Raw genomic sequence first — 13,303 nt, 5'->3', positions numbered from 1 at the left:
AGGACCAAGGGCGTAAGAGGAAAGATCCCATAGAAAAGTTGGCTATGAGTGAGGGGAGGGTGTAGGGAGTAAGGGAGGGGCTGCAGTAAGGTGATAAACTCTTGGGGAATGGTATAGCCGATAATGACAGGAATTGGGGAAAATGGAAAAAGACCTCTGTGGTGGAAGCCAATTCACATAGGAGACAGCCCAGACAAAGGGAGGGGAGCATCTGAAAGGGACACCAAGCCTAGGTGAGATCATGTGTGGAACCACAGGAGGATGCAGCAGTTTATATTTAGATGATATTGCAAGACAACACCCCCTACCATTACACTATCCGTTCTCGTTCAACTTCTTTGGGAGTAAGCAAAAATTATGAAAGTGTTAATTACTCTTCAATTTCAGATTTAAGCCTGCCTTGGTACACAGGCGCCTGGGAGAGTGGATCATTTTCTTAAACATGACTATTAAGGAAAGCCTTTTCAAATGATTGGTTAAGCCCCCACTGGACCAGGTGGAAGATGCTGAGTGCTTCCTGGTACTTGTCCAGTCCTTTCCAGGCTTCTCTGAGCTTCCGAAAGCTGTCTGCGGACTAGCAGATCCTGTTGGTAGTGCCTTGTGGCACAAACTCCTGGTAATGATTACAAAGAGCGGCTGCCACGGGGCCTGGGCATTCAGGCCAAGGCCAAGGAAGGTGGCCCGGGCCACAAAGCTAGGGGAGAGGTGGGGACCAAGGCAGGCCTGTGGCTAATCTCTTCTTGCTGGCTCCAACTGCGCGGCTACATCAATTTCGAGGATGGCCTCCAGGCAGATGGCGGGCTGCACAAGGCCCTCTGCTGGGGTCGCTGCGACCCTGCAGCCGCCTAGACACCGTGGCTGGGGGCACTTGATACTCTGTACGGCTCCCGACGGGTTAATGGAACTTTCCTTTTGGTCTGGGGCCTTTTAGGCACACCCAGAGGCCTAGAAGAGCAGGAGCAGAGGCCAGCAGGCTGTAGAAGCCTCGAGCAGCTCTGACCTCTGGCACCTCCCCAAGCCCCAGAGCGCAACATCCGTCCCCAGAAATACCCGGGCAGAGGGGAAGGGAGCGCGCCAACCCTTTCCTGGGTACTCAAGTCTTCTCTCTCTTCCTAGAAACCTCTCCTCCCCTCGGGTCTAGCGCCCCGACGCCGGAGCTCTAGGTCCCCGCCCCACAGGGTCGCCTCCGCACCCCATCTCCGCGGCCGGAGTTCCTCCTGCAATACCACCCAGTGTCCAAGGCGGCGCCCCGAGCCCCGCAGCGCCATCTAGGGGCTGGGTACGGCCTTCCTCCCTCTGGGGCACCCCCTCCCTTACTCCGCAGGGACTCCCTCTCTGCCGCGTCCTTCGGGCAGCGGGACGCTTCCAGCCTCGGCCAAGGGGCAGAGCTTGGCGCCCCAGGCCGGTACCCTCGCACCTGCCCCGGGGCACACGGGCGGCGAGGAGCGGCGCGGCGGGGGCGCGCAGCGGCGATCGAGGCCCGGGCCTCGCGGTAGAAGAAGGGGAGGCGAGGGCAGGCGCGGCCCGCGGGCGACGGGAACTGGGCGAGGGCAGCGGCGGGCAGCCGCCGGCGGCGAGGCGGCGGCGGCGGGCGGCGCGAGGAGCCCCTGTGATTGGCACAGCCCTAGCCGGAGGAGGAGGCGAGGGGAGGGCGGAGGAGGAGGAGAAGGAGGAGGAAGGGGGCGAGCGCGGCGGCGGCGGCGGCGGCTGCGAGGAGCTGTGCCTTCCACCTTTCTAGCCCCGGCAGGACGGGGGTGGCCGCCGCGGGCCCGGGGCGGGGACAGCACGCAGCCTCGCCGCGCGCACCTCCGCCCGGCAGCGGCCCCGACACCCGGGGCAAGCGGGAAAGCGGCGGCGGCGGCGGCGGCGGCGGCGGCGGGGGAAGGATGCAGGGGAAGAAGCCGGGCGGCTCGTCGGGCGGCGGCCGGAGCGGCGAGCTGCAGGGGGACGAGGCGCAGAGAAACAAGAAGAAGAAAAAGAAGGTGTCCTGCTTCTCCAACATCAAGATCTTCCTCGTGTCCGAGTGCGCCCTGATGCTGGCGCAGGGCACGGTGGGCGCCTACCTGGTGAGTCCCCGTGCCAACTCCACCGCGGGGCCCCTTCCCCAGCGCGGCTCCTGAGTGTTCAGCTGACAGGAGGAGGGGGCAGCCCGGGCGCCGGGGGTTAGGCGGGCATGACCTCCGCCCGGCGTGGAGGTTGGCTAGTGGTGCAGAGGCGGCCGCCGGGGGAGCTGCCGGCCCGGGCTGCTGAGCGAACCGGGAGCCGGCGGGACTGCTGATGCCCGCAGCTGCTCGCGCGGCCGGCGGGGGCTGGGGGGGGACCCGGGTTGGAGAGGCAGCGGGCAGGTGGGCGTGAAACTATCCCTCTCCCGCCAAAGCACAGCCAGAGGGTAAGTTCAGGAGCGCCCCTGCAGAGGAAAGCATCGCGGTTTTCAGGTGACCGGCACATGGAAAGAAAAGCCCGTTAGCCTCTTGCGTCCTCGACTCTGCATTCCATCCTCCGGGAGAACAAATCCATTATGCATCATTTTCTTCGGTAGCTTTCTCCATCCACCAATTACGGAGGGATTTAACAGTTTAGAGTAAAATGCGCCCAAGTGTGGCCCTGATCCGAGCCGGGGCTGCAGGGCGAATATTCCCACTCCGTATCCGTTAGCCATCTCTCAGCGTCTGGGATAAAGTTACAATACCTGGAGAGCAGCTGTGAGTTTGTGTAGTTTTTGCTACCCACTCTTAGACCTCAATTCCCCACCGTGGTCTCTCGTTCCCAAGGGGGTATTGCATCATTGTGCACAAGGTACATCGATTTCATTTGCTTTCTGAGGGGGGATTTTAATGTTCAAATGGTTAGGGGTGCATAACATACCAGAGGAAACAGCTTGTAATGACTCAGCAGTCAAATACCTACTATACCCGCTGTCTCCTGCCCCGCGCAGGTGGTCCCAACTTGGGTTTAAGAGAATGCACTTCCAGACCCAAGTACCGTCCTGACTAAGCAGGATTTTTCAGAGTGTATAGTGTTAAGACATTACTTGGCTACTGACCTGAAACTGAAATCAAATGTCATAGATTTTGAGTGTTAGTGAGCAAGTTTGATGGAGATAGAATTGGACAAGGTTTTGGCTGTTGGAGAACTACATCCTGAGATAGAACCATGCTCTTTCCGATGGTACCATTAATCCCTTCTTCCTGGCCTTGGGGTGCAGTTAATGAGGGCCAGTCGCTGGGTGCCCTGTACCATTCATAAACAGCCTCCTAAGAATTAGGACTTGCTGTCGGGGAAGTACAACCAGGCTTGGTCTCTTGGTGTGGGATAAAGTCAGTTATGTGGTTACAAGAGAGGGATGTTCAAATTCAGCTCGGTTCCCGGGGTGACAGGCTCACAGGGTTTCTGAAAATCAAATGCATTTTCTTTGCTCCTTGTCAGGTGAGAGGCATTTAAATCCCTGTTACTGGCTGCATCCATGACATGCATGCTGCCGGTGAATCCTGTAGCCAAAAGCACATTTTCATTTCTGTTTAGATTTTTGTTTTATAAAATGCACTTGTAGTTGGAGTACTTAGTTGCAGACAGTACCTGTGGCCTTCGGAGTTTTGGAATTAGGGGATGACCGTGTCTTGGGGGGTGGGTCAGTGTATCAGAGTGTCCTTGGAGGGAATTTGACCATTAAGATATTAAAATAGAGACATGTATTACTAAGATGCAAATGCACAGTAATAAAAATACATGTAGGTTTGTACTGTAGCATATGCAAAGTATGTGGTACCTAACCGGGGCTGTGTTCATCAACAGCTGCCTCCAGTTTTTAAGTTTTTGCCTCAAACCAATTTTGTTCAATAGAGTGGGTTATTCATGTTCTGTATTATAGTATCTAATGTTGGCAAAAATTGAATTTTTTGAAGTATACAGAGTGTTATGGGTTTTGGAATTTGTGGACACAGATTTGGAAGATCACCATTTACAAATAAAAGGTTTTACATCTCAAAAAAACCAAACAAACGCCATCAGAACTTTTCACACCATGAATGATAAGGCATGGGCTCGGTTTTAGCTTGCAATGATTTAAGGATTTTGGAAGGAAAGGAATCTGGGCTTCGATCAGATGAGTGGCCGAAGCCCCTTTAGAAAGTTAAGAAGTAGAGGGCTGGTGGATGTTACAGGCAGGGCTGGCCCCAGGAGATAGGAAGTGGACTCTGATCCCAGAATGGCTGAGTGGCAGGCAGAGGAGGAATTGAGTCCACCTGGTGGGGATCTCCCGGCATTTCCCGCCTGGGCTAATGGAGAGCCTGGTTTGAGGGGTAGGGTAACTGGAGTCAACAGGTGACTGGCAGAAAGCAGATGGAGGCCTAGGAGAGGACGGGCTTAGGAAATTGAATGCATTGTTATTACTTAGAGTGGAGGCATCAGGTGCTCAGGTCTCTGCCTTACTCCGCTGCTCTTGGCTCTCCACTGCCGTCTGAACCTCATGAAAACAGTTTGCTTGTCAGGGTTGACTGAAGCAGCTTGCCATGGGTTTTGCTCTTTTGGGCCGCTTGGGAATTTTCTCTTCATCTTTTATTTGGGAGGTAGAATTAAAAGTTTGTTGCTTCCTCAGTGATGTGAGACTTCTTTATGGCTAATTTGAGAATGAAACATTGCAGGATGTTCCCAGGAAAGGCAACTTTCTCCATTCATGGTGGCTTTCTTAGGAAACCTGAGAACCTGTGTTTGTAGGCCATCACACACACAAGGTCCATGTGCAAGGTGTGTTATATGGGATCTTTACACTGGCAATCAGCCTGCCCCTCTGAGGAAGCATTTTCAGATACCTGATGAAGGGCACACCTTGGGGCCCTGCCAACACTGCTTACTTTCAGGGAGAGAAGGGAGATTGCAAATTCTCTGCCTATGACATTACTTCCTATTTGAGTCCCAAGTCCCCGTAGTAGCTACCTTATTATTTCGTCTTTCCAGGTGCCATTGTTTTAATATTAGGAGGCTTCATTTCATTGCTCCGTTTTCTTTCTGAAAAGACAGATTACCTAGTGTCTTCGCTGACACTGGTATAAGCTGCCCAGCTGCAGACCTGAATTAGAAGTTGCCTGTGATTTGAGAAGCAACTTTGAAAAGGTGGACTCTGTGTGTGTGTGTGTGTGTGTGTGTGTGTGTGCGTGTGTGTGTCTGTCTGTTTTCCCTCAAGAAGCCGCCCAAACTCAAGGTAGATCTATATAGGAGATAGCCACCAATTGTTAAGCTAGGAAGGGGTCCGGCAACTTTTGGCCTGGGTGCTGGGGTCTCCTGGGGAAATACAGAAGGACTTTGATCCTGATGCCTAAACTCGATGATGATGATGATAATATAGATAAGGTGACCTGGGTGCAACCTGGGCCAGCTGTGGATTCTGAAATCTCTTACCCTTGCCAGTGTTTTAACTGGAAATCATGCTTCAGATAAGACAATAGTCACAGACAACAGTCACAGGGATGGTCTCTTGTAGTCACTTAAACTGCCTGACTGGCTAGGAAATATTTTTTTTTCTGCCTAAGAAGAGGGACCAGGACTTCCCTGGTGGTCCAGTGGGTGGGTAAGACTCCACGCTCCCAGTGCAGGGGGCCCAGGTTCGAAACCTCGTCAGGGAACTAGATCCCACATGCCTGCTGCAACTAAGAGTTCACATGCCGCAACTAAGAGCCCACATGCTGCAACTAAAACATGCCACAACGAAGATCCCGTGTGCTGCAATGAAGACCCAGTGCAGCCAAACTAAATAAATAAATATTAAAAAAAAGTCATAAGAGAGACCCATTCAGTTTGATCGTCACTGTGTGCAGAAGAGAGAATGCAATTTAATTTTCCTCTACTCGGATCGTTGCTTCTGGTGGCTCCAGTCTGCCCTGACCTACTTGCAAGGATGTAACACCTGCTTAAGTCTTGGGCTGTTTGGAGAAGGCACAGGGCATATGGGAACTGCACAGAGAGAAAGTTGTTTTGTGTGCACTTGGTGTTTGGGGGAGACCCACTGAGATATTCCAGGCCATTCACTGAGGGTAGCCCTTCCTATAGAGGTTTGTGTGTGTTCTCAAATGAGTGAGGACTGGAGGTGATAAGGATGTGTGCAGGAAATTAAGCCCTCGGGCACCTCTGCGCTGTTGTGGAAGAGGCTCAATTGCAAACACATTTGAATTTCCTCAGGATGAAAACTTAAAAAGGTCAGTTTAGTCTCTGGGTGGGGCACACAGGAGGTTCTTATGAACCAGGAATGGGCATGTCCCTATCTTTTTTTTTTGCAGATTGTTATTAAAGTATTTTTTTATTGAAGTATAGTTGATTTACTATTTATTAAAATAAATAGTTTATTTTTTATTGAAGTATAGTTTATTGAAGTATAGTCTAGCTTTTATAGTTATTAAAATAGTTTATTTAATTTTTTTTATTTATTTATTTTTGGCTGTGTTGGGTCTTCGTTTCTGTGCGAGGGCTTTCTCTAGTTGTGGCAAGCGGGGGCCACTCTTCATCGCAGTGCGCGGGCCTCTCACTATTGTGGCCTCTCTTGCTGTGGAGCACAGGCTCCAGACGCGCAGGCTCAGTAGTTGTGGCTCACGGGCCCAGTTGCTGTGCGGCATATGGGATCTTCCCGGACCAGGGCTCGAACCCGTGTCCGCTGCATCGGCAGGCAGACTCTCAACCACTGCGCCACCAGGGAAGCCCTAAAATAGTTTATTTTTAACTGAAGTATAGTTTCAGGTGTACAGCATAGTGATTCAGTTATACATATATATGTTATATATACATATATATTTTTTCAGATTTTTTCCCTTATAGGTATTACAAAATATTGAGTATAGTTGACTGTGCTGTACAGTAGTCCTTGTTGTTTATCTATTTTTTATACAGCAGTGTGTATATGTATATGTTAATCCCAACTTCCTAATTTATCCCCACCCCACCCCATTTCCCTTTGGTAACTTGTTTTCCATGTCTTTGAGACTCTGTTTTGTATAAGTTCATTTGTATCTTTTTTTTTTTTAAGAGTCCAAGTATAATCGATATTATATGGTATTTGTCTTTGACTTCGTTCACTCTATTTAGAGTTATGTAAAAATGAAGTCTGAGGTTTTGGTGACAATGTAAGGAGACGAATGACTGACTGTCAACAAGGTTCCATCTCACTGCTTTATAGTCACTCTGTTTCTAGGCTTGAGAACATTCAGTGGGCTTGCAATTAATGGCTGAGGTGAAACAGCTGGATTTGTTCCTTTTCTGTTTTTTTCCTAAAGAAGCATCATTTTGAAGATGTTTTTTTGTTTTTCTTTTGCATATCTAACCCAGAAGCAGACAGCTGAGAGACATTTTTAAAGTCCTTGTCAAATTAGTATGATGACTAAGGCAACTGTATTTTCTTTAATCAAATTATTTTACACACTTATGGTTACTCAAAGTGACAAATTCCCTGCCATTTGCATAATTACTATATAGCCCCAGGTAGGAAGAAATAAAATTACCCTGATTTTTTTTTTCTTACAACTTAGTTGAAAATGTTTAGCTAATAATCATTTAGGGAAAAAAATTGTTTCTGAAAATTCCTTTCAACCAGCTTTGTGTACATACCTCAGTTTCTGTGGAGGTTTCCTCTTGTGTGTTTAGCAGTCGAAGAAATGGAATTAGTTGTGAAGTGAGCAAGGGCTCTTTCCTGAACTGGGTAACTCTCCCCATTTCAAATTTAGATACCTTACAAAAAGGGTGGCCCAGAGGCCTCTCCACAGCGGCCCTGCCTTGCTAATCAACCGCTCAGCATTTAAACTCATCTTCTTGCGGGCTGCCTGAATGGTGGTGTTCTCTATGAGGCTGCAGAAGTTTCCTCTAGTTACCAAGGCCACCTGAGCAAGAGGGTCTCTGTGACTTTCTCTTGCGCATCTTATTAAAGCAAGCTTGGGGGTGCTGCCTTGTCCAGGGACCAGGTTCACTTAGTAGACTGGCCAGGCATGAGTAAGTGTAATGTCGCAAAACCGATGAGGATACAGCTGCCTTTCCTATAGAAGTAGACCTGGGAAAGAGAAAAATATCTGTGAATGTTATTGGCTGGTTGCAGAGAGAGAGCAGAAGTTGCCATTGGTTTCAGCGTCTGTGCCAGGCCTCCTACAGAGGTTGTGGGAGCCACAGGGACTCATGCTGAACTGCCCATGTCCTTGGATTCTGGGGGTCAGGGCCCACCAGGTGACTGGGCAGGTGAGTGTGTACGAGGTGCTGAGCCCTTGCTGCGGTGGAGAATTAGGCCCTGGACCAGCAGCATTTCTCCAGTACCTTACTTCCAACTTAACAGACACGTTTTTTTTTGTTTTTTTTGTTTTTTTTTTGTGGTACGCGGGCCTCTCACTGCTGTGGCCTCTCCCATTGCGGAGCACAGGCTCCGGACGCGCAGGCTCAGCGGCCATGGCTCACGGGCCCAGCCGCTCCGCGCGGCATGTGGGATCTTCCCAGACCAGGGCACGAACCCGTGTCCCTTTCATCGGCAGGCGGACTCCCAACCACTGCGCCACCAGGGAAGCCCAACAAACACGTTTAACTTGCACAGATTTAACTGCACATACCACTGAATAACCATGTTCCTGTGAAGTAGAGTCAAAATACTTATCACTTTACTCACCTGTATTTTGTCATACAGGTTCCCTGTTATATTCTGTGCATTTGTGTGCATTATCTGTTTACATACATGTTCTTGTAAAGAGTTACATTCACCAAATATAGTATGTTGTCCTTTTGTGGGGGGGGCGGTTAAGGGACATTCAGTGGTAATTCTGATTATATGGTTCCCATGTGGATTTATTTTATTTAATTTTTTAAACTTAAAAAAAATTTGTTTTGGCTGCACCTTGGCGGCATGTGGGATATTAGTTCCCTGACCAGGGCTCGAACCCGAGCCCCCTGCAGTGGGAGCGTGGAGTCTTGACCACTGGACCACCAGGAAAGTCCCCCATGTGGATTTAGAACCCAGTCTACAGGTGAAGAATCGTCACCTGTATTTTATTCCCTCTCAGAAATGCCGTTGGTAATTGGTAGGCCAGGACAATAGCACCCTTGTTCTTTTAGTTAGTTTTGCTTTCTGTTTCTCTGTCTGCAAAATAGATGATACACAGGAAGAAAAGTGAAATCAGTGACTTCGGTTCATAGGATAAATGAATTGATGTGGTTCTAAGACACTTGTATTTGATATGATCTGAGTGCTTAGGTGTTTATATGAGATGCAGTATTGCTTAATGATTGGAGCTCTAAGTTAATGGTTAAAATTCCCAGGTGGAGAACAGCAAGCACCCATGGCAGCTGTGACTTATTAGATGAGCATCAGAAGACCCAGGATTCATTCCTGTGTCCTCCTCTTGCCGGCTCTGTGAGCTTGGGCTGATTACTTAACCTCTCTGTGCCTTGGTATTTAATTTTAAAACTCATAGTGTTTCTGTGAGGGTTAACTGAGTTGGTATATCTAAAGCACTTTGATACTCACATGTGATGAGTACTCGATAAATACTAGCTATTATTATTAATAACAATAACATGGTTATACATATTTACATAAGAATTATGTAGCCCCAACCAATGAGAAATAAAATTATTTCCATCAAGCTTTGGTCTTGGTTTAGTGAATTGTACATTCAAATCATTTCCTAGTTTGCTGTGCATTTTGTCTGGGAGGTGAAAAGTTTTTAAAAGCAAGAAGTACTAATAAATAAGTTGCTAATTCTGTTTGTTCCCTTGTTATAAATACAGCAATCCATTTCATCTTAGAGGTGTTATAAAAATTACCAGTCACGCGGGAGAGGAGCCCACTCTAGTAATAATTCTGCTGACCATTTACAGTCAGTGGGTACTTTGAGGTGGGTAGAGAAGGGACAGCACACAGACGGCTGGGAGGACAGGTGTGCTGAGGCTTCTCTTTGGGAGACCCTCAGGATCTTTGCTCTGGTCTGTGGCCACAGGGTGGAGAAGACTGGGTAGGTCTTCTAGGTTTGTAGGCAGCTGAGAGGCAGGGAACAGAGTGTTGGACGTAGAGTCAGAAAGACCTAGGTTTGAGCCTGGACCTGTTCCTTACGTGCTTCCGATGACTTGACCTACCTGAGCCTCAGTATTCTTATTGGAAAAGTGAGGTTGCTGATAGAGCCTGTCTTATATAGATGGTTGAGAGATTTAAATACAAGGACACGTGAAAGAGTGCTGCTCATAGAGTGCAGTGTTCAACAGTTGCTTTAACAATAATGGCATAACCCTGCTGGTTGACCTTGGCACAGCAGACGTCCCTTCCAGGGACCCGAGGATTCGGGGTATTGTGTGTGGCCTGGGCTCTGTTTCCTAAATTGGAGATCTGCTTCTCTGGATGAAAAGTGGCCACTTCAAGGCAGCCTGGGGTGTCAGGAGGGGGCCCGGGAGACATACGTCGTGGACGTATGCTACCCTCCAGGCAGCCTTGTTTAAGATGTGTGAGCTCAGAGCTCAGCCCTGGTTGCAGGGAAGGGCTCAGGTCCCGCGCAGCACCCACTGCCTTCACCTTAGTCCTCTTGCAGTTCTAAGCAGAGCCCAGACGCGCAGTTGTGGGCAGTTCCCTGATCTTGGTCCTTTTTGGTTTCTCAGAAGCAGAGCGAGCTCTCAACACAGTCTTGCTTCCCATTCCGCGGATTCGTCCATCTCGGCTTAGGGCTTGTGAGATTGTTTAGGAGGATACCTTCTGCACGCGCCACTCTCCTCCCATCAGTGGTTTTAGAAGCATCTTTCCTTCCCCAGCCTGGTCAGTGCAGTCCTTGGGAAGGATAGGGCATGAACTGGGCCCTTCTCAGTCCATCAAGCTGCAGCGTGTATGTTAGGTGAGTTCTTAGGTTCGCGTTCAAATGCCACAGGCTTCACAAGAGAGAACATGCACACTGAGGACCCCAATTACCAAACCCTGGTGGCTCTGTGTTGACCTCACTGAGGAAGGAACCTGTCTGCTTCTTAAAGCACTGAACTTTCTGCAGCCACAGCTGTGGAGTGAGCGAGCACGGGGAGCCTTCTTTCTGGGTGTTTCGTGACAACATGTAGAGTGGAAATGGCCCACTGGATGTGGGCAGAATCTCCGCCATTGGCTCTTTATTTCAGTTCTTCTTTGTGGCTGAGTCGAGCCCTTCTGAAAAGGGAAGCCCTTTCTGACGGACTGTTTAGTTGCTTGTTCTTTAGTGGAAATGATGGTAACCAACCCAGCTGTTTCTTAAATGACTGGACATTCCTCTCCAAGCGGGGAAGAGTTATTTCACTGTCTAAGGAGAGCTGGACATTAGAATTTTTCTGGACTTAAAACGAGAGTCTCATGTGTCCCTTCCAGTCAACACTCGTCAGAAATACTTAAAAGCAAAAGGCAACATAGGTTGCTGTAAGCCCTACTGTTTGAAGGCAGGGGGCAGGGGAGAGGTGTGAGCCCACTCTTCCCCTTTGCCTTCATGATTTCCACCATAAATTCCCTGGCAATGGCTCTTTAAGTACCTGCTTCTTCTGGGGATGTCATATCCCACATGGCATCTTAAGTTACCTGGTAACAGAATCGGAGGGTACTGACTATAACGAGGGGGTCTTATTTCCTTAGGGTTGGCTTTGGTTGAAATGTTTGTCGTGAGCCTCAGACTGTGGACTCAGACCCATCCAAGCAGGCAGTGGGTGTGACTGTTGCATCACTAGGATGTGGCAGAAGGTCTAAGCTCTAGGCAGTAGTGTGAGTCCATTCAAAAGCCTGGAGTATGCCACTGGCTCTTCTGTCTGTGCATCTGTCTGTCCATCTGTCTATCCATCCACACTCCCTGTGGGGGTTCTGTACTATGTGCAGATTCTAATTTGCCTGGCAGGTTGCCCTTTGGGATGGGTGTCTGGATAATGAACTTGGCTGTGCAGGTAACCCTTGAAACCTCTTCTTGGTAGGTCTAAAGCCTGGCGTGGCTGTCACTTCCTAGCCATCTAAGCTCTGGCCTGTGTAGTGTTAGCAGAAATAGGAAGTTGAGCAGGCTTTCGACAAACAGTCCTGGTGAATGTAATGGAATAATATAGAGTAGAATAGCCAATTCCTTCCTACATCACTGTTCACACGACCACAGGAAGCCGAGGAAGGTAGAAATGAATACTTTCACCTCCATTTCTGCACTTGCAAGGTTGGTGTAGGGTCAAATGGTGTTTTTCAGTTAAAGACTGTTGTAAAATGTTCTTGCAAATGGTTATTGTCTTTCCCTTCTCCTCCACCTTTGGAAAAGGTTTATGTGAAACGGGCAGCCTCCTTCTAATTGTTGGCTTTGCCCCCCTCCGCCTTCTGGCTGCAGTTCTCCCATCCTCAGCTGATTAGAATGAGAAATTACCACCTTGAATATAAGCAAGTTGAAATTGGAAAGCTGCCCTCTAACTGATTATGTAAGCTTGAAAATACTGTACCTGAAATCTCGTGTTTAAGAATTCCCTTAATGAAGATAAAAATCTCAAAGCAGCATGGACACACCTGTTTTCATTATGTAAGATTCAATTATTGTGGTGCAACCTGTAAAATAAAGAATAGTGTTGATTAGTTCATATCTCCGTTGGCTTTTTGGGTCAGAGAATTGTTTGAAGTACACCCACAGAGCCACGTAGAGCTTAACCCCCTGGAAGTTGGCCGCCACTGCTTCAGTACCAGCACCCCCTTCTCTCCAGGGGTGCACAGGCTCAGCCTAGGTCTGTGGTCACCGCCACTCTCAAGGTTGTAGAGGGCAGGTGTCCGTTAAGGTCGGCTTTAGAGATTGCTCACGCCAGTCAGTGGGACGTCCGGGAAAATTGCTGTTAACCGTGATGGGCTTTATCCTTTGGCCATTTCTTTTCCTGAAGCGCTGCCCTGATGGGACTTGGGATGTCCTTTGTCTCGTTTTGCATAACTGGCATGTGTTTCAACATGGCACATCACACCATCCTCTTCTCAAAGCCATACGTGTGTGGGGTGCCCAGCACAGCATGCTACATGGTCCATTTCAGATTTCCAGCCTCCTGAATTATAGACGAGGAGCTTATTTTCTGGCCATGGTATGCACTGGGGGGAAAGGACTTAAAGAGAATGAGACCCATTGAAATAGCTATAGAAGAGCTTCAAACAGACCTCTCTTGCAAAAAATTTAGGGCAAGACTCACGATGGATTACGCGGCATGTTTGTTGCCTCCCCAAGTGCTGGTAGATACTGTGTTTGTTACGAGGCTTAATGTGCTAACAACGGGTTTTTCAGCCAGTCCAAGGGAAGATATCTTTTGGAAACAAAAAGAGATAAATTAGTGCCTTCCCTTTACCTTTGCCAATCCGTGG

The 13,303-nt window shown here is 48.8% G+C and overlaps 1 protein-coding gene across 2 annotated transcripts in view; it reads left to right on the top strand.

The window, feature by feature from the left end:
- Nucleotides 1-1,886: 1,886 nt before the first annotated feature.
- Nucleotides 1,887-13,303, top strand: part of SLCO3A1 (solute carrier organic anion transporter family member 3A1) — a gene marked incomplete at its 5' end in the record, with an annotated part of 313,818 nt that continues 302,401 nt past the window's right edge. For both annotated transcript variants that reach the window (XM_082649311.1, XM_082649310.1), the window contains one exon: nucleotides 1,887-2,066. In XM_082649311.1, the coding sequence (XP_082505437.1) occupies nucleotides 1,887-2,066 (180 nt within the window). The remainder of the gene's footprint in view (nucleotides 2,067-13,303) is intronic.

Source organism: Grampus griseus, assembly GCF_964374135.1.
Source record: "Grampus griseus genome assembly, chromosome: 2".
NCBI lineage: Eukaryota > Metazoa > Chordata > Mammalia > Artiodactyla > Delphinidae > Grampus > Grampus griseus.
Note: the sequence above shows the minus strand (reverse complement) of the source record. Positions and strands in the feature narration are given on the sequence as shown.